This window comes from Nothobranchius furzeri, chromosome 13, assembly GCF_043380555.1.
Source record: "Nothobranchius furzeri strain GRZ-AD chromosome 13, NfurGRZ-RIMD1, whole genome shotgun sequence".
Classification (NCBI taxonomy): Eukaryota; Metazoa; Chordata; class Actinopteri; order Cyprinodontiformes; family Nothobranchiidae; genus Nothobranchius; species Nothobranchius furzeri.
Genome location: NC_091753.1, coordinates 31191329 through 31213298, shown reverse-complemented (window position 1 = coordinate 31213298; position 21970 = coordinate 31191329). Strand labels below are relative to the sequence as shown.

Sequence of the window (21970 nt, the reverse complement as noted above, 5' to 3'; positions counted from 1 at the left end):
AACAATACAGGGCAATAAAAACATGCACCAGCAGGCTGTTAAACGGCTTTTATGCAAGAGCCATCACTGAACTGAATGTTGCTGCTAGGAGATCACACTTATAGCGATCCTGCTGGACAATTGGTGCACTATGGCACCTTTACATTAAGCTAGCTAATCCTAATACATATTGAGTGTTTATATTTTTATGTTGACTTAATATTTCAGCTTATAGTTGTGAGTTGTAACGTGTCTATTACCATGTTTACATTATCCTTTCCTCGTGCTCATCACCAGCATGGTCCTGCTGTCTGTGGAATGACATCCCATTCTTTAGGCAGGAGCTGCTGAAAGTCACCCAGCATATTGGTGTTGGTCAAGCGGATCCCACAAATATTCAGATACATTGAGGTCTGGACTTATGTCAGGCCATTCCATTCTTTCCCCTCCCTGTCTTGACTAACACTGCATTTTTCCTCTATGAAAATAATTTGAGGTACTAGAGTCTACAGTTATGGGACTGCCTGTGAGAAAGGTAGACTGATACACACCTGGCACTATTTGAAGCTCAAAACACTTTTGCAGGAAATTAGGGAGTTTTGTTGTGTTGCTGTGTTTTAATGCACAATCCTTGAGAATTATACCCAGAGGTGGAAAGTAACAAATTACATTTACTCACGTTACTGTAACTGAGTAGCTTTTTTGTATATTTATACTTTTTAAGTCGTTTTTAAAAGCTGTACTTTTACTTTTACTTGAGTACGTTTTTAAAAAATAATTGTAATTCGCTACATTTTAAATCATATCCGTTACTGAGTAAAAATAAATTATAGGCTTAATAAATTAAAAATATTGCGTGTAGCAGCATCGGAAAGGAAAGAGACACCTGCATGAGCGCTGCATCTAAACCATGGGGGTGTACACTTTAGTTCAAAGACATCGGTTCAGTTCCTCAACTCGCTGTTTACCTCCTCTCCTGTGGGTTGGATCCCACACTTTCGTGCACCGGTGTGGCGTCATCAGAATTCTGCTCGGTTCGGTAGCCAGACTCGGTTCCGTGTTTGAATTGTGTTTCTCTACCGCTCCGCACGGCAGCGGCAAAATAACATTTAGCTCTCCTAACAAGCGGATTCTCAGCACTCTGCTCATAAAACAGAAGACCTGCAGGCCTCTGTGAGTTAAAACATCCTGATACTGTTCAGGTGGAAACATTGTGCTCCATCCCTGTGTTTGAACTCAGAAGTTGCTCCTTGATGCCACAGATATGTGATGATTTAGCTTGTTTCTTTATTTTACTCCAGAATAAGAGATTAAATTATTACAAAAACAGTTCAGTGTAGTTAAATTAGTCATTCAAATGATTCTAACATGCTGCAGTGTGTGCGTGCGCACGCGCTTGCGTGTGTGTGTGTGTGTGTGTGTGTGTGTTATGCATATAGAACTGCATGAGACAGCGTGATTTCATCAAATCCTATATCTTGGCTGCAGTAATGGCTCAGGAAAATAACCTCTATTTCATAAATAATGACGTCTCTATAGTGTTTACGATAATGTTTTATCTTATCTTTGGTCTAGGAGTTGTAACTTATCATGATACAAGTCTTTTAAAACATGTTAAAGTGTTACAAGACGAGATAAATGCATGAATTTAAAGTTCATGTTTGGAGACCAACCTTCACAGTGTGGAGGCTCACGCTGGTGAGGAGACACCATTAGTTCTAGTAACACCTGGGCTCCCAAGGCCTATTCTGACAGGATGGATGTTACGGGACCCTTAAGGATTCCAGCTGGATGGTTGGAGGATTATTTAGGAGGATTGGAATGAAAAAACTGATTTCAGTGGTGATCGGTTAAATGAGTGAGTGAACCCACTACCAAGGATGAACTCTGCTAACTTTAAAAATCAGCTGCTCTAAATAAGCATGAAGGTCAGAGAGGAGCTCTAGGATGGACATGGATAAAGGAACTGTAATGTAGAGGTAAAGTAGGGCAGGGCCAACGTTAGCAGCTGTCATACGGTCCATCTGAAATGTTTTACTGCATTTAGCTTGTTATGTGACAGGTTAGAGCACAGTCTCATGTTAGAGTTTTGTCATGACAACATTGAGATACCTCACATGCTGATGCCATCTAAAATAAAGAATAATTTTCATCACAATTGAAACTTACCATCCTAGAAAAACCTCATCCAATCAATGTGCACGTCCTGTTCTCACTGATTGGATAGAAATCCCTCCTTCAAGCTGTGCGTGTTTGAGTGTGTGTGCACACACACACACACGAGCGAATTGTGAACTGGCATTGTGATTTAGCACTACTTAGATGTAGCCATCCTTACGCTGACAAAAATGTAACTAAGTAACTTTTACTTTGAGTACATTTTGTTTAAGATACTTTTTACTTTTACTTGAGTAAAAATTTAGGCAAGTACTTTTACTTGTAATTGAGTAAAAAATTATCAAAGTATTGGTACTCGTACTTAAGTAGGAAATTTTAGTACTCTTTCCACCTCTGATTATACCTCATAAAAAGGTTTTCTGAACATATATATTATAATACTATTGGTTTTGTCAAATGGGTCAAATGATTTAATGTAACAAGTTGCACATTTTAAGGAAAAAAAGAAACTCTAAATAGAGGCAGTCATAAAACAATTGTAGCAATTGGCCTCAAAATAAAATTAATTAAAACAAAGGATTATCTTTTTACAAGACCAGTGAAAACAGTGTAAGAGGTAAACCAACACTGAGCTCCATGGCTAAGCATGTCTATTTTGGAAAAAACACAAAACTCGAAAAATGGCATTATTATGTAAAAGTTTATTTGTCTCAGAAATTCAGCTTAAAGGGTGAAATATGAGATTGACTCATTCTATGCAAAATCAGATATTTCAAGCCTTTGCTATAATGATGATGAGTATGGCTTAGAGCTTATGAAAACGCCACATTCCAAATCTCAGTCTATTAGAAAATTGTGAAAAGTTTCAATAATCAGCTAATGGATCCAAATGGTTCCTGAGCCTTTACAGTCTCGGTCTAAGCTAAATTGCTGCCATACATGGACATTTGCACACTGTTCTGTGGATTTAATTTTTTTTTTTCAAGTTTCACATAACTTCTGTTCTGTTTGCTTCATTGCCATGGTAACCCCACTAGCATAATTCTGGTCAATAAGAAACGACGTGATGTGTGCAATGCACTGGCATGGTGTTGGTGTCTGAAAGCAGTTCCTTTTGATTTAGATGCAGTTCAAACTTTGATACGAGCATTTTAGACCTTTCATGGTTATCTGTGATACCTTCTGGCACGTAAATGATAGTGTTTTTATTTTTCTCCCAAGGTGATTTAACTGTAAATGGAAAGCTAATATAGCTGTTTCCAATCACAGCATTTATATCTTCTTTACAAGAATCACACACTCATAGATGTAAGAATTGTATCAAAGCTATTTCTGCTATTGACTGGCTCAGGTTTCATAGAGCTACATTTGAAAAAAGTTTAAATGTTTTCTTTTGATGTTTTTTATGCAGTGTTACTATTCTTACAAAAAATGTAATGAGTTTGAAGTTAGAAAATCCCTTTCCTTTACAACCAAGACAAGCATGGTAACGCAAAGTTTTTTAACAACATTGCTTCACGTTGTCTTCAATAACAAGCTGTCTTTTATATGTCCTTTTATAGCCCATCCTTTAAGTGACGGTGTGTATTTTTCATGGCGATGGGGGCAGTAGATACTTTAATCTTGGCAAGCTGTAGTTTTGTGTTGGAGTAAGACCTCACCAATAGATGCTCAGTAGGGTCAAAATGCCAGAGTCTGAATCTCAGCCTAAGTTCCAAGCTTACGACTCATCTCGACAATTATATAAGTGTGCATTCACAGCGCAGTGTAATCCATCTCTGAGCTCCGGGATTGAGCCAATATTCCTCGACAGCTCATTAATTTTCCGGTAAGCCAGATCAGGCCAAAATGCAGGAAACCTGACACCAACACAACAAATATCCAGGCATCTTCAGAATCCTCTACAGACAGCTGGGAGAGGCAGATCAAGTTCAATTGTTTCCAGGAGTCCATGATATGCCCAGCTTGCTCTGTCCCAGAGGAGCAACCAGGAGCCCCTTCTCCCATTCTCATCGTTGAAAAAATCTTGTCAATTGCATTGAAAGACCAACTGACCAGATCCATTTTTAATAATTTCCAGTTTACAGAAAAAATGCAGAAGTGCCGTCCACCCAAAGACAGACAAAGAGCCTTGGGATAAGATAGGGAGGAGAAGAGGAAAAAAGCGTCTGTACTCTCCAAGAGCCGGAAGACGAAAGGGTGCAATAGGGGCGTGGTCAACTTCCGCACTTGAGAATCAGGACACCCAACCAAGCCCCCATAATTCGGGTCTGAAATTGAGGCCAACACGGAAGTGAGAAAAATTGCAGTTCCACCCTCATCCGCTGGGGGCTGGTGTCAAAAGCGAGAAAAATTCTCATTGACTCCCATGTGTTGGGGTTATTAGGAGCGAACAATTCGTAAGCTTTAACTTACTTTTGGATTCTTCAATAAATTCTGTAAATATGGGAATATTTACTGATTTATTAATTAATTAAGATATTCTTAGATATACGGGGCACCATTCCCCTTTAACCGGGGAAAAATTGAATCCAAAACTCTTATCAGTCTTTCTTGAAGTTCGTAGAATCCTCGGAGCAGAGACCTCTCTTCGACACAACAAAGCTACTGGAGACGAAAATCTGAATTTTATAACGTTTAATTAACAATTTGTCAAATGAATAAACAGTGGCATAAATGAATAATAACCATGTGATATAATAAAAGGATGTATATTCAAAATAATGTTCAAGGTGTTTTATGTGTATGTATGTGTGTGTGTGTTTCTAAAATGGAGTCTGTATGCAAGATGGCTGACCCCTTTGTCTGGCTAAAGTGTGGGTGGCAACTTGCACTTTAACTTCCAAGGCACTTAGAATCAGTAGTAACTTAACCTTAAATCACTCAAAACATTTCAAAGGATCATGAAACAACACAAAAGATTAATCACAAGTTAATATCTTTTAGTTTAACCACGTGGCCAAGCAGAAAACATTTAAAGATACCAAACAATGATCAACAAGCAGTTTATTCTTTCAAAATGACCCGACGGACGTGTTTGGGAACGAAAGAGGAAAACACGAAGCTACTTTTAAGCAATAGACGCGGTTTTATTGCTTATTCTGGACTATAGAGGAAACGGGAGAAGGAAAGAATGAGAGAAAGAGATGAGTTTCTGATCACCAGAAGAGCGAGGCGTCCCTCCCTCTTTTGATTTGACGGTTCTCCGTGTTTCTCCGCAGTTTGGCGTCGTCCGTCGGTTTGATGGCTTTCTCCGCTGTTTTGGCGTTCTCCGGGAGTGTTTCTCCACGGGCTGGACACAAAGAGAACGAAGTTTCTTTTGTGCTGAGTTTGACAACTTACAGCGTCTCTGAGAGCTGGATGGAGCGCCGCTCGTTCCCAGTCAGGTCCCGATGGAGTTGGAGTGGATTCCAGCGGTTGCGTGGCTCAATCTTGGGCACTTAGAGCTTCCGCGTGCTCAAGGGAGTCGGAGCGTTCGACAAGCGTGTCCTTACCGCCAAGTATCCTGGGCAAAAGAACGAGGTTTCTTTGTCTTTGCTGAAGATTTATGGTCTTAGTTCGCGGGAAAAGCTCCTCGGCCTCCCGCACATGCGCAGAACGTGTTTCTGGTATGAGGTGGTGACATCATCACAATGCTTCCGTGTGCAAAGCATCATGGGAAATGAAGTTTCTTGGCGCTGATGTGACTATTTGCTTTTCAGAGCAATTTAAGCACAGTCATTTTGGAGAAAATCACTGCATAGTAATTTCCTCATGAGGTCAGACCCTCAACATTCCCTCTTTTGGTTTCGGGGATCGTGCCCAAAGCTCGATCGTCGGAAGCACAGATGGGTTTGTCCCTCATGAACGTAGGTCGACGGTTCTCGGTCGACTTGATTGTCGGAAGCACAGGTGGGCTTGTCCCTTAGGACGTTGGTCTCCTTGGACGCCTTTGTCTTTGGTCTTTGTCTTGGATCCTGGAGCCTTTGGTCTTTGATCCTGGTCAGGCACAAAGAGGATAGGAAACGGGATAGTCCCCAACGCGCATAACGAGAAGAAGCCACTCACGCAGGTGGTACGCAATGATGATGTCGTCCATGCGAGAGGTAGTAGTGTAGAAGGAGGAAGATCGGTGGGCGGTTAACTCCACGAGGGGACACAAAGGCATCTCACCGCCGGCCATACAGTTCAGTTTATGGAGCACGCGGTGATGTACGAGGTCCATAGTTCGCAAACGCGCATTGACCTATGTGGTCCCAAGACATGTTAAAAATACCAATTTCACAGCAGAAATAAACATGTTTACAGCCTGGTACCAGAACATGTTTTAGGTTTAATAGATCTAGTTTACACTCATGACAACTCTGAGGGGGTGAATTTTTTTGTAACTCTTCTGTTTAAGTTTATTAAATGCCAAAAATTCTGATTAATTAATGAACATCAGACCTACATGACCGCAGAGCTAGCTCCAGCCAAGGCCTCAGCCTCGGCCTCGCCTGAAAACTGTTCCGCGATTTTTAGTCTACCAACTCAGACCATTAGTTGTAGTGTTTGTGCATTCTTTTTGGATATTATTGGTGCAATTGTAGGACAAAATGACTTTCTGTGATAAATGCACTAATAGAGCGTCCAAGGAGTCTCCACTTCATTTTTTTTCGGTAAGTAAAATATATTTATGTATTTTAGGTCACTGCCGAGCTAAGCATAGATTTTAACATGTACTGTTTAACCATGAAATTTAAATGTAATAGGGTAAAACCCAGTGCATTTAACAGAACACTGCATTTTTGAAAATGGGTTGAAATATGACATGTTGGTGGAGCTGGGTTCCGACTATCGGTATGGACTCCCTCCCTTCACCGGTAGCTTGGCGCATCTCTAATCATAACGCATGTCTGCTGCGCGGCTGCCGGCTTGTGGAGCTCTCAGATGGAAACCGGTGTTTTCCACCCAGTTCTCCCCAGCTGCAGCTCCGCCCATCTCTGATCGCAGTGGAGCTTATCTGCTGCGCAGCTGCCAGCTTGTGGAGCTCTCGGGAGACCTCTGTGTTCCACCCGGTTTTACCCAGCGGTCAGCCCGGCGTATCTCTGACACAGAAGCTCCGGTATTGTGCACAGTTAACTCCGGTTGTAGCTAGGTAGCTACCTCCGTTTGCTAAGCTCCCACTTCCGCGTTAGCTTTGGGTTAGCTTTTAGCTACATTGCTTCAGTTCGACGGGTGTTGTCATTTGTTCCAAGCCTTACAGCCCCACCCTCAACTCCACCTCTTTTCCCTTTTGTGGAATTGTCTGGGCTTGATGGAACCTGTGACAAAATGGCGGTGGTAGCCACCTCTCATTTTGGCTTAAAAACTTATTTTTGGAGCCTTTGGAAATGCATTGTCCAGTATATATGTCGATGCACCCAACATACTTGCACCCTGGTCGGGAAAGTGCAATTGAAGGGCGCAAGGGGTATTGGGATTGGGCCTTAGGCCCACTTCCTTTTATGTTAGACCTGATTTTTATGATTGTATGTTTCGAAGCAGCCAATATTTTTCCACAACTGGGCATCATTTTATACATTTTCAACAACATTTTGATAGGTATTTACAGAGATTAACAGTAACAACTACACATTGTCACTTTTAAGCTTTTATTTTACAAGTCTAATTTGTTGGTAATGCCTTTAAAAGAATGTCCGCATTGATGAATGTATGCATGTTCATAATGAGTGATACCGGGGTTTAAATATTTACTTTTATTCTACTTTTATACCCATACATAAATTAACAACATAGCCAATAAAAATGCAATAAATATACCAAGCATCAAGCATTTAACCCATAAATACTGATTGTGCGTGTGACTTTAAGATCATTCCTGCCTCATGAGGGTTCTGCTCTGGCAATATGGAAAGCTTACAGTCTAAAAGATAACATTTAAAATGATGCTTTTTCTCTTTTTTTTCCTGTGAAAAGCATTCACCGATAAACAGCATTCCTTGTTTCCAGCCATATGTTTTCATAATTATTCATTAACAATGTATATTTACTGCATCAACAACCTTTGCTTGTGTGTTCTGACAGCTGTTTGCAGCGTCAGTATTTCAGCTACCAGAGCATGTCTTGTTTTGAAGAAATGCAGCCCTGAGGGCTTATTAGAGCTTGATAGGGTGGCCTGTCTTCTCCCTGTTGTTTTTCCATCTTTGAAAAGATTTTTTTTCACAAGTTCTGGTCTCATTCCTGCTCTCTCCTCTCACTATATTGTATCCTCATTAGGGCTGCAACAATGAATCGATAAATTCGATGAACATCGATTATTAAAAGTGTTGGCAATAGGGCTGCAACAAACGATTATTTGGATGATCGATGAATCGGATGGGGTCTCGACACGATTAATCGATTAATCGGATTGCATGGGGAAATATTTAAAAACTGCTAGGGAACCTTTATTTCTCTCCTTCCTTCACTTTATTAAACACAACATTATTAAAAAACAGTTAAATAGCAGAAAACAACATGCTATCACTTAAATTGTCTTACAGCTTCAGATAAGTTGCATTGCAATGCAAAAATGTAAGCATATCAACATGCTCCTGACTCAGGCTGGCTCGCTTCTTTGAGGCTATATTTTCAGCAGCAAAGAAGAGTTGTGCGACACAACGAATCGATGACGCAATTCTTGGCTTGGCACGGGAGTACAACAGTGATGATGCAGCATCTTAAATGCAAGCATGTCGGAATCATTAGCGAGGGAGGAGAGAGCTCTGTGTCCGGGTAAGTTAAAAACTTTTCAAAAGTGATTCACCCAAGCCCCGGATTATTACACAGGCTAGACATGCCCTAAGCTCGTAAAAAAAAAAAGTCTATAAAATCGTAAGCGCAACGCTTATTGGATGGGTGGGGGGTGGGGGGCAGAGGGGATCCTCCCGTAGACTTGCGCTGCTGCGAACCGGCTCCGCCATCACATTCCCGCAGAAACTGGTTGATCACACCGGGGCCAGACTACTAGCATGTGGTTTTGCAACCACAATGTCCTCAGAAGCGAAAACGCTTTTAAAAGGGAGGGAGGAGTCCTAACTGTGGAGGGCCTCGTGATTTTTATCTTAAGAGGCGCTATAGAAATTATATTTTCTTCTTCTTCTTTTCTTCTAACTGTTGCTGTAGGCATGTTGCGTGAGAGTGCAGTTATATACTGGTTAATGTATTTTTGGGTTCAGTTGCTTTCATGTGGCCTAATGTGAGTCTATTTGGGATCATTGGAATGATCAGCAGCATTTCTTGATGTGACTTTATGGCAGTTGCCCAGGGCATCATCACAAGGAGGGCGGCATTCATTTACTTTTGTTTTAGTTGGTAATTTTTCAGTTATTTTTGGAAATAGTGATTAATTTTGATTAATTTACAGCCTATGTTTAATTAAATTTGAAAATTAGTCATTTGACATCAAGTGGAAGGGCATGTGGAAGCTAGTGATGATGAGAATGTCCAAGTGATGAATGAGGTCCACAGTTACATAGGAGAAAAGAACCTTGCAAAATAAGGAAGTCCATTGAAGTGGTGGAAAGAGAACAAAGACAGATATCCCATTTTGGCCAGGCTAGCAAGGTCCTACTTGTCCATCCCAGGGACCTCAACTCCATCTGAGCGTCTGTTTTCTGCTGCTGGCAATATAGCCTCAAAGAAGCGAGCCAGCCTGAGTCAGGAGCATGTTGATATGCTTACATTTTTGCATTGCAATGCAACTTATCTGAAGCTGTAAGACAATTTAGGTGATAGCATGTTGTTTTCTGCTATTGAACTGTTTTCTAATAATGTTGTGTTTAATAAAGTGAAGGAAGGAGAGAAATAACGTTTCCCTAGCAGTTTTTAAAAATGTCCCCATGTAATCGGATTAATTGTGTCGAGACCCCATCCGATTCATCGATTATCCAAATAATCGTTTGTTGCAGCCCTAATTCTTATTTTCTTTCTTTTTTCCCCTGTCCTCTCCTTTCCTCTTTATGCCTAACTTCATATTCATCATGTCTGTCTATCTATCTATAATATCACGTGTGTGTTTCCTGATCATCTTCAGGTTTGATACCACCATGGCTCCACTGGTGTTTGCGGACCAGTACCTACAGCTGTCAGCTAAGCTTCCATCTCATAACATCTACGGCCTGGGGGAGCATGTACATACGAGATACCGACATGACACAAACTGGAGAACCTGGCCTATTTTCACCAGAGATTCTTTTCCCAATGGGGTAAATTCATCTACAACACACAAAATCTCAAGGAATGTGCATAAATGTATGCACCTTTACTGATGATCCCCTTCTATGAGTGTTCTCCATCTCAAATGGGCATAAAATAAATAAACAAGTTGAGTAGACTGTGAAATCTAGTCTCCCTCTCAGTCACTAAATCTCCCATGCACCCTTCCATGTCCTCTTGCTTTCTCTGCAGGGAACACATAACCTCTATGGCCATTATCCCTTCTTCCTCTGTCTGGAGGATGAGAGTGGGAAGTCATTTGGGGTCTTTCTCCTGAACAGCAATGCTATGGGTAAAGAAAAACACTTACATCCACCCACATCCACATGCATTACCTGGTCCTCAGGGATGTTCACAGGATCAATAAGCACACAGTTTGAAAATAAAACATTTAAAAGTATCAATTTTTGCAATGATATTCTGCATAATAATCATAGTACTAGACAGGGGTCGGCAACCTGTTCCCATCAAAGAGCCATTACTACCCATTTCCCACAGTAAAGAAAACACTGGGAGCCACAGCAGCCGCAGCGTTGTGGGCAGGGCCTACCCTCAGACAGCAGAGAGCTGCTTTAACCAATCACAACAGGTGACAGCAGCCGGTACCGGTCGCTCGTGTACGTCAAAGTTATCTTTCATAAAAAAGATAATCAATAAAACGATTTATATAAAGTGGAACCAGAAGTTGTAGCCCGTCTCTGCCTACAATATTTTGATATTTTTCACCCTGTTGATGGTTTTACTGAGCAGGTGCCACTTTTGTCATACGTTTCTTTTTAAAACATGTTTAGACTGTTCAGAAAACAAATCCAGGCTCTGTCATGTTTGATTGTTGTAATTAAACTTTGTAGGTGGGGAAGGTCAGAAAAGGATCCGATCAAATTGTTTTTCCCTTGTTTACAGTGACGGAGATAACGGCGCAGTGCCTGGCTCTGGTGTTAATCAAGTTAAATTATATCTATTTTCACAAGAAAACAGAACAGTTAAAAGCAGGGCTTGTGTTGACTGGACAGTTCCCGTATTTGACCATTTATTTTGAGGGAGAAAGAATAGAAAGAATTACCCCGACGCATGCAGACGAACTGACATTTTATTCTACGCACATCGCAGATGTAGCTAAATCACCCAAGAAAAGATTTCCATCTGAACATCTGAGATGGACACTGCTCAGCGCAGCTCACTGTCAGCGTGTACTACACAAGGTCCACAGCGAGCTGAAGATGTGGAGAGGGGCTTGGAGCACGTTGCAGAACCAGAGCGCATGCGGGAAGATTCCTCCCACTGAAGCGAGTGTTTTCCAACCCCTGTCTTTCAGAGAGACTTGTCACTTAGAAAATGTTCCCTGATTATGAAACTTTGGCTGAATAGCGCTTGTTCCTGTTTCCAATGTGGCGACACATCCAGGAGCCGTCTGAGGAGAATCCCAGAATCTCATATCCTCTTCAGCTCAGCAAGCGCCTATGATTACGCACAAGCGTGACCCGTCAACCCGGTCTCACAGTAAGACCGGGTTGGACCTGTTCAGGTTTAAGCAGACAATCTTTACATTTAGAATTGGCATACAGATGTAAAAATTTATGCAGTAAAATATAAAGCATTTTATTTAAATATCCATTTATTATTTTACAAGCACAGAGAGCCGCATCAGATGGATGGAAGAGCCATATACGGCTCCAGAGCCGCGGGTTGCTGACCCCATACTAAGAAAACAAAGAAATAAATAAAACGTAAAATGAGTTCAAGTCAAAAGTGCAACACATTCAAGGTGTACATGTGCAGAGGAAAATTATTTTAAAAGTATTCAAGTAGGCGTACACATGATGCTTAATTTGCACATCATTCCAAACTCCCTATAATGTCTTCTGCTTTTACAATCAACAAGTTTAAATATGGCAGCAAGTCACTTTGGCTTTGGTTGTTTAGGTATTTGAGGGGTAATACTAAACAGCATCCACCCAAAAATGAGAAATGCTTGATATTATAACACTTACAAACATACACACTTACATACATACCTCTCAAACCAAGAATTAGGTTCTTTTTTCATGTGGACCAGCAAAATGTCCCCACAATTTTCAAATGTCCCATATTACATGTGGAAAAATGTCCCCAAAATGTACTACGCACACTTTTTATGAGACCAATTTTTGGTTCATTCTAGTTTGTTTTACTTCGTTCTAGAAGTGACTCTCCAGCCGGCCCCAGCTGTGACCTACAGGACCATCGGAGGTATCCTTGACTTCTACATTTTCCTTGGTGACACACCCGAACAAGTGGTGCAAGAGTACCTAGAGGTGATTCTGTTTGGGAAAAACATGAACATTCCCAACATGAAACAAATCATAACATCCAATGCATTTTTTTCCCAGCTCACTGGGAGACCCGTCATTCCTGCTTACTGGTCCCTGGGATTCCAACTTTCTCGTTGGGACTATGGAAGTCTGGATGAAGTCAAGAAAACAGTGGAGAGGAATCGTGCCATAGGTCTTCCATATGTAAGAGTCCTCTTTCCTTTAATATCCAGAATATCTGACAATGTTCTCCTCTTAATATCTGCTGCCGCCTCCCATATCTATGATTTTACCTTCATAAAGTACACATGTCTTATGATGGTAAACTCTGTATTGTGTCCATTTACCATATTTTATTATGTGTGACAATCACTACAACAAGCATAAGTCTGGCACAATATGTCCTCATGTGTGGCACTTTAGCAGCTTATCAACCCAAAATAATGGTCATAAAAATACTCAGTTTGTTTTCTCTGTGTTTACAATACTAATTATAAGTGAATTGTCAACTCTTATCATGAAAAGTGGCTAAGATCATCACTTAATAACCAATTTTCACAAAGAAAGCCTGATTTGGTTTAAAGAGACAATGTGTAGTTTTTACTAGGGATGAGCCGGATACTCGTTTCAGACGAGTATCCGGTACGGATAAAGCATTTTTGATGAGTATGAGCATGAAATGAGTAAAACTCGTAAATATCTGTAATCGTGCTGCAGGAAAATCCTCATTGGGTAACTGACTGTCTTCACGCTCTGTGATTGGCCAGTCACATAGAGCGCCCGCCCCTCCCTACACACAAAACTCTGCAGCCGGGAGCTCACAGCACAGTCTGCATCCGGTCCATCCACGCACACACACAGACAGTAACGGATCTCTCTGTGCTTGCTTCACTGTTCACGTTTCTTCAGTACTCCCTATGTTTTCTTCCGTTTGCTTCTTTGTAAAGTTACCTTAAAGTTATTTAAAGTTACTTTTTTCATAATGTACGTGGTGCATTTGACAAGACAGAGTTGAAAATGGCTCATGCTGTGTCAGTCACTCATTGCCTCCGCTCTGGTCGTTTTTTTTTTTTTTTGCATCTCTCTCTCTCCTCTTCCTCAGGATCCACTCCCACTTTCCTATTCACTCTCTCTTTCTTTACATTTTTTAATCACAATTGTACATGTTTTGTTTTTGTGAAGCGCCCCGTGATTTTTATGTTGAGAGGCACTATAGAAAAGACCTTTTCTTCTCTCTCTCTCTCTTAATTCATGCACTTAAATATTAATGTTCTGATTTTATTGAAAAACCTATTCTGTCATAGTTCCTTTACTATTGTGATCAAAAACATTTAATCTCAACTCTGAGGCTGCTCTGTAAATAGTTTTCAAATAAACAATACACATAGCAACTTCTGATCAGACTTAAAATAAAGTATGGATGTAAACCACACCCACTTCCGGTTAAACTACAACCATTTCCGGGTTAGCCCACGCCCACTCCGAGTACAGATAAAGATACAGATAATTTAAGATGGTTGAACAGATACAGATGCAGATAGTGGTGTACTCGCTCATCCCCAGTTTTTACTGTTAATCTCTGGCAATATCCATCGGAACATTAGAAATTAATTAAATTATGCTCAGTTGTTCAAAAGTATTGTCATTTTTGTAACAAAAAATCATGAAAATCAGGTCTAAAATACATGAGAGTGGGTCTAAGTCTCTGGGCAATGCCATATTAGACGCTATGTTTCCTTCTAGGGGAACCCATGATGACAAAACACATTTACCGAATGGCAATTAACCCCCCCACTCCCACCACCAACACCCATTTCTTCTAAATCAAATTTTATGAGCAATACATAAATAAGCAGGTGCAATATTATTGTGTATATATTGTTAGCCGTCTTTCACACATAGTCAGTGTGAACTGATTTAAGTGCAGTAGTTCATGTGCAGCATTGCTCTCCTATTTTATTCTTATATATATATATATATATATATATATATATATATATATATATATATATATAGATTCCTTTTATCTTTTTATATATATATATATATTCTTCTTTAATCTAATTATTTGTTTATCTAATGTAAATTAAATTTCGAACACAGGGATTGCATCTAATTTCGTTGTACTTGTTGCAATGACAATAAAGGTTATTCTATTCTATTACAAGTGGTTGCAAAACTTTCACCATTCATAAAGGTTTTAAACAAGTAGCTCACTGCTAGTGATGAGAGTCTGATGTGCTTGTCATTTTGCTGGAGGTTGAACAATCTGACAAAGTACTCATCCGAAAAGTACGCTCCCAGGGATTTTTGACCGTAATAGCCATCTGTTGGTAAGGCCTTACTCAAAGACCAAAACACTGCTTGCTTGCAATGATTTTGGTATGCACTGCCCCCTATCCCCAGGGTAAATGCACACCTTCACTTTATGTGATACAAGTGCTTTTCTGTTTTCTTTTTTTCCTGAAATTCCAAAAGTTGCTAAAACAGTAGCCTATAAAATATGCATTTAAATTCTCTGCTCTCATAAAAAACACTTTATGGAGGAAAATATGGGCTAGTGACACTCCAACTTATACACCTTTCCTTTTTTAAAAAATAAAAATTCCAATTGCCTATTCACCACTGTGTGTTTTCAGAGGCCAGATTCTTTACCACTCTACTATCTTGCAAGATGTAATATGAAGGCTGAAGCTAGAGTTCAACAGACAGTCAGAGTTATAGGAATGGCCTTTAGCTTAGATTGGGTAATCCAGCTCTCTGTCAAATAATGGAAAGTCTTGCTGGCCTGTGTAGGTTCAACGCCGGAACCACCATTTTTCAAGCGTCGCTGAATGTTAGCGTTGATGAAAGATCAATCGACCCAAGTTCCTTTTATTATCCCATTCATCCTTATCTGAATGCTAAAACTATACTTCCAACAACTTGTCGCTACTGAGCCGAGTGATAAAAATCTGTTCTGACTGCCATTCTCTCTGTCGAGCCTGTGAAAGTAAGTCACTCTAAAAAGTCACTTTCATAACAAAAAGATGATTGATGCATGTATTTTTTCCCTTTAACAACTAAAGCTAACAATTTTATTCCTTTGACGTCTACCATGAAACACGACTCAGCTGTGATGATGCCAATTGAGATCTTAGTATTGGAGAGCAGAGTTATTTAAAGATCAGATACCATAAAAAAATAATCCTAGTACCTCCATCTGATAATCTTTAATCTCTTTAAATCCTAAGCGTTCTTCTTCAGCTGCTCCTTTTCCTGTTGTACTCAGGAACAGGTTTGATAGCCGACAGTGAGACCACACTAGGTATTACCACATTCTGCATAATATGTCTGGAGCTGATTACCATTAGAGTAAAAATCTGGCAGAGTCTTCCAAACCATCTGCTTGAATGATCTGAAAAGATATGTTGGCAAGCACAGCCCAAGCATAACGGCACATGCTGGCAAAGAAAGGAATCACCAAAGGATGTGTTAGAATTTGCTGCAGCACAGCTGAAAAAGTTTTTGGTGCCGATAATCAGGAGTTTTTTTTAACTCACATTTAAAGTTGCAATAGTAAAATTTGGAAAACAAGTTATCATAAAACATTTTTTCATGCATCTTAACAACATTCTAACACAGTTTAAATAAAAAAAAATGTATAAAGTGGTTCTCACGGATCCATCTAAAAACCTCCGACAACTACTGGACCATCTGGTTGTTGGTCTTGCTAAACCCCCGTACTTTCCTAAGTCCTCACACACTCACATATTTAGCAACACAACACCACTGGCGTGAAAGGTTCTCTGTTCAATTTTAGCAGAGAAGGACGAACAGCTGGCTGCTACAACTTCAACTTTAGGACAAACTAAAAAACTTTAGGACAAACTAAAAAAAAAAAAAAACACCATTTGTTGCCACAAACAACAAAAGGCATTTGGACCTAGAAAATGGTGAATGGTGTTTAGTACTATCTCGTTTCCTCTGGCAATTTGGGTTTCCAGTTCCAGGAGAAGCGTCTCAGTGAAGGTACCTGAGGAGTGGTAAGTGTTTCGGGATTGTTTTTTGCGTTCAAAACCTAGCTTGTTCTGTAAATTTGCAATAACAGCTTAAACATTTCACAAAATGTTACACATTTTTTTGTCTTTAAGTAAAAATCATATCAATATTCTAAATATTCCTAACTGTGAGTGGTAACACGCTGGAAATGTAAGTGGCCTGAAGTTCAATAGCTGATTGAGTTGGAAAAGGCTAGAATGCCTTCTTCAGGTCATGGACAAGGTCCTGTCCCAAGTGGAGGAGTTTAAGTATCTCTGGGTCTTGTTCATGCGTGAGGGAAAGATGGGGTGAAAGACCGATCGGTAGATTGATAGCTGAGACGGAAGCCAAAGCTCTCAATTTACTGGTCAATCTACGTTCCTACCCTCACTTATGGTCATGAGCTTTGGTTAGTGACTGAAAGAATGAGATCACAGATACAAGTGGCCAAAATGGGTTTTCTCCACAGGGTGTTTGAGCTCCCCAAAGAGATAGGGTGAGAAGCTCGGTCATCTGGGAGAGACTCGAAGTAGATCTGCTTCTCTCCCACACTGCGAGGTGCCAGTTGATGTGGTTTGGGCATCTAGTTAGGATGTCTCTTGGAAGCCTCTCTAGTGAGGTTTTCCGCGCACTTTCAAATAGGAAAAGACCAAAAGGAAGACCCAGGACAGGCTGGAGGGATTATGTTTCTCAGCTGGCCAGGGAATGCCTTAGAGCTGGCCCAAGTGGCTGGGGAGAGGGAAGTCTCAGCCTCTCTGCTTAGGCGACTGCCCCCGCGACACGTTCCCAGATGCTCGGACGAAAATGGATAGATGGATGGATAAATATAATTGAATCCTATCTGAAACAATATACAAATGTGAATTTTGAGGATCAAATGACATCTTAACTAAATAAATTATTAATGGCAAATCTGCAAAACAAGCTGTCTTAAATAATTATTTCCTAACTCTTTACAATGGTCTAACAAATTATAGCTATAAAAATTTGGTGGGAAAAAATTATTAATGAGGTGGTTCACTCGCATTTGTCTAAAAATCTCAGCCAAGAACATGGCTTGGTCTGAAACAAGTGATAGGACCATCCGGTTGGCAGTCTCTTCAAATCACCGTACTTCCTACTTTCATTACTCTCCCACTCATTTTGCCACAGAACACCATTGGAGAAAAGGAGAAATGGCTGGCTTCTACCACTTTCACTTTGGGACAAACTACCAGAGTCCCAAAAAGAAAAACACCATCTGAAGTTGTGAAAAACAATTTTCTGGGTCCCTTATATAGGAAACCTTTTACTGATTGGCTTAATGAAATGAACTGTATTGAAATGTTTAATATGTGAAGTGCCTTAAGATGACTCGTCATGACTTGGTGCTATATAAATAAACTTGAATTGAATATAATTGAAATAGGGCTGCACGATATTAGGAAAACCTGTGAAATTCAATAACAGTGCTTAATATTGCGATATCGATATTACTCACGATAAATGAACAAATACTAAAGTATGCAGTGTTGATGTCATCTGGCGTGTGAACGGACCCATATGACTGGCCGCATATCAGAAGGGCTACATTTGATTGGTCAAATAATACTTCCGCGTAAAAAACTGAGCTGGTTTCCAAAACGTTTATGTATGACACGGATGGAAATGTTTGAACCAAACATTTATCGCCGTTTTTAACGCTTTGCGGTGCGCCTATCACACGTCCTGTTATCGCGATGACGACAATTTTTCGATATATTGAGCAGCCCTAAATTGAAAAGACGTTTGAACCTAGAAAACTGCAATTGGCGTTTAGCAGTCTCTCGTTAACTGTGGTAATGCACGTTCCAGTAGCAGGGATGATAGCCGAAGGGAGAGGTGAGAGTTGTGTGGCTGTGTGTATGTATTTAACAGCTAGCTTGTTTAGCAGATTTGTCATTGCAGCCTTAACATTTACAGGCTTTCAAACAAAACACATTTTTAAAGCATTTTAAAATGTGTTTTAACTGCAGGTAAATAATTCTGTGTACACTAAATATCCAATAACAAAGCATTCTTTGCCTCACACAGGACATTCAATACACTGACATCGACTACATGGAAGAGAAAAAGGATTTCACATATGACAAAGTCAACTTCAGGAACCTGCCCCAGTTTGCCGATTACCTCCATGACAAGGGACAGAGGTACATCCTGATCCTGGTGAGAAACATTTGTGCTTTGTCTGTGTTGGTTTAAACAGTAAAATTACAAGAACTTAGGCCCTGTCCACACGTAGCTGGGGATCTGCCAAAACGTAGATATTTTTCTACGTTTTGGCCTGTCATCCACACGAAAACTGAGTTTTTTCACACGAAAACTAATCTTTTTAAAAACTCCGACCAAAGTGAAGATCTGCGTTTTCTCCGTTTTGGGTGTCTGCGTGTGGACAGACAAAACCGGAGTTTTAAGGTCCGCAACGTCACTTTCCGCGACAAAAAAATGCTGACATCACGTGTGCGACCTGTGTTTGCACTAGCCGACAGCATGGATGCCCTCAGATCTGCGCTCGCTTTATCAATTGTCCAAGTGCTTTTTGCTTGTTTGTTTTTGCAAGCGGAATTACTGCTCCTTGCGGAAGACCACAGACGAAGGACGAGGTTAAGAACGGGGGAAGTACTGCCACCTACAGGTCTGGCATGTCCTTAACAATGTATTTATCCGGGTACGTGTGGACAGTTTTTTTTTTTTAAAACGAGGTGGTGTGGATGCAAGTTTTTGGAAGGGCAGATATTCGTTTTTAAAAAAACCTGGCTAAGTGTGGACTAGGCCTTAGACCAGTTATATAATTCTTCAGGATTTCTTCTTTGTGTGTGTGTGTGTGTGTGTGTGTGTGGGGGGGGGGGGGGGGGGGGGGGGGGTTTACATTGATAGGTTTATGTTTGAAATCCAAATACACTTTAAGGAAAATTTAAATTATCTGTTGCATAATACATATGTATATAAATATTAAATTATTTAATGTTGGATATTGAACACATAAATTCCCCTATTTTTAGTCTTATTTAAATATACTAGCTGAATGACTGCAGCTCTGTTGTCTCATCTTCATGTTTAATGATTGCAGACAGTAATTCAGGTGTGGGAGAATCAAACAATTTTTGTGCTTTTTTTAAATCTTAATGGTTCATTCACATAATTTTTAATTTTTGAACCCATTATTGCACCTACATACTTTTAGCATTGATTTTTTTTAAATAACAGACTTTTCCATTTCCCTCCACCAACATTGACCTAAAAATATAGAGCAATAATGAGTATATGCAAGATTATACTGTATATAGCTATATACAGCAGCACTGAACAATATAAAAGCATGTATAAAAAAATGTACAAAATGAAAAGTATGTGCCTGAGAACAAAGCCTTGGGGTACAACAGCATTTGCAAAGCAAATGTGTTGTTTTCTATTATTCAAATGTGAATATTATTAAACAAGAACTAGAAAAAAAATAGTTTAATAACTTATGGTGGATTGTATCAAAAAGATTTTACATCAGTAAAGCTGGTCACTGATTCAACACCTTCCTCTTTTATTTTGTTTTTTAAAAACAAATACAGAAATAATATAAATACTAAAGTAGTATCAGTCAAATAGATTTTCTGCTATCTAAGTTGCATAATGTTGTATTATAAAATATTATGGTATATTATTCTGAACATCAATTGGGCATAACTGCTCATAAAAATGTTAAAGCAAAAAATATTCTGATGTTGAAATTAATTATTTGAATGATAGCATCCATGAGTTATTGTCATTGACCTTTTATTGCTAAACTCAGTTAATTTACAGTTTTGCCCTCCTAATCATATGGAACTTTAATCTGTAGGTTTGTGCACTGGTGCCATACTGAATATTTTCAACTGTCCCCAGGATCCTGCGATAGCCATCAGTAAGAGGGTCAATGGAGCTCCATATGAATCTTATGATCGTGGGATGGCCAAGAATGCTTGGGTCACAGAGTCAGATGGGACAACTCCTCTTGAAGGAGAGGTGAGCAACATTTATTTTCAAGAGAGAGTGCAAGTAAAGCTGGATTCTACAGTAAAAACCAAGGTTTGAGTGGTTTAAGGGAAATGAATCATTCCCACCTGCTGTTGTTCAAGCCTTGCCGGGCAGAGACTGACTAGGGGTTTTCTTACACCCCTGTTTCTAGTTTGCTTCCTGGGGCTAGAGGCTAGGATTTGTCAAGAAATTAATTGATGACTGTTGTGTAATGACCCATGAAGTTATTGATTGTAGTCCCCTTCTGTCAAAATGTATATTGATGATCTGCTTGACGTATTCAGTCTGCAAAGTTAGGATTGATAACTATTTTGTGTTAGGATTCCCATGTATTGGATGCATTTACAGAACAAAGGTAAGTTGATGCTTTGTCTAGGTAAGTGAAATGATTGCGAGCTGAGGAGACAATTGGTGGAATGTGGTTGGTTGATGTCTTGAATCTGGTGAACTTAGCTTGTTCATCCAAATACTTCCTGACACTGCTTAGTAAGAGAATGAGCAGTTAGTTGCTAGGCAACAACCCCCACCACTGATTCCCATGTATTGGATGCATTTACAGAACAAAGGTAAGTGAAATGATTGGGAGCCAAGTGTGTGTGTGTGTGTGTGTGTGTGTGTGTGTGTGTGTGTGTGTGTGTGTGTGTGTGTGTGTGTGTGTGTGTGTGTGTGTGTGTGTGTGTAGGGTTGGAGGGTCTCACCTATGAAAGGGAGGGGCTGTGGGAACTGTGGGGTGAGGTATCCTAACACAAAAGAGTTATCAATCCTAACTTGACGTAAAGTGGTGCAGATTGAATACATCAAAGCAGATCATCAATATACATCTTGACAGAAGGGGTCTCAGGGACTACAATCAATAACTTCATGGGTCATTACACAACAGTCATCAATTCATTTCTTGACATATGGGGTCATTAAAGGTCATATCACAAAAGGTCATAAAACAATACACCTGTCAAGTTTGATGTAAGGTGGTTTGGGGGAAAGGTCATCAAGGTCAAAGAACAATAGACCTGTCAAAAATTGTGATGAAGGGTGGTTTCTTCATCTCTAATGTGTTTATGTGTGAGCATGAGGGTGGGAGTGTGTGACTGTGTTTGTGTGTGACAGTATCTGTCAGGTAGGGTCTTGGACTCCCCTCTCCCAGGACATCTTGTGGTGCTACAACATCTTTGCCTACCCTCCCCCTGCCACATTTGGTGCCGTGGTTTACATTCAAATGTGCAGCTCCCGTGTCAGGGGCTGGAAGTTTTTGGCATCTGCCAGCTCACGCAGTAGGGTCTGGATGCCTGGACGCTGTTGGGTCTCTGTCGGAGCTGGGG

General features: G+C 40.1%; 1 protein-coding gene across 2 annotated transcripts in view; it reads left to right on the top strand.

Moving 5' to 3' along the window:
* Nucleotides 1-21970, top strand: part of LOC107380514 (sucrase-isomaltase, intestinal) — a 138047-nt gene that overhangs the window by 8724 nt on the left and 107353 nt on the right. For both annotated transcript variants that reach the window (XM_054742777.2, XM_054742776.2), the window contains exons 7-12: nt 10133-10304; nt 10507-10606; nt 12496-12608; nt 12684-12809; nt 18678-18809; nt 20520-20639. In XM_054742777.2, the coding sequence (XP_054598752.1) occupies nt 10133-10304; nt 10507-10606; nt 12496-12608; nt 12684-12809; nt 18678-18809; nt 20520-20639 (763 nt within the window). The remainder of the gene's footprint in view (nt 1-10132; nt 10305-10506; nt 10607-12495; nt 12609-12683; nt 12810-18677; nt 18810-20519; nt 20640-21970) is intronic.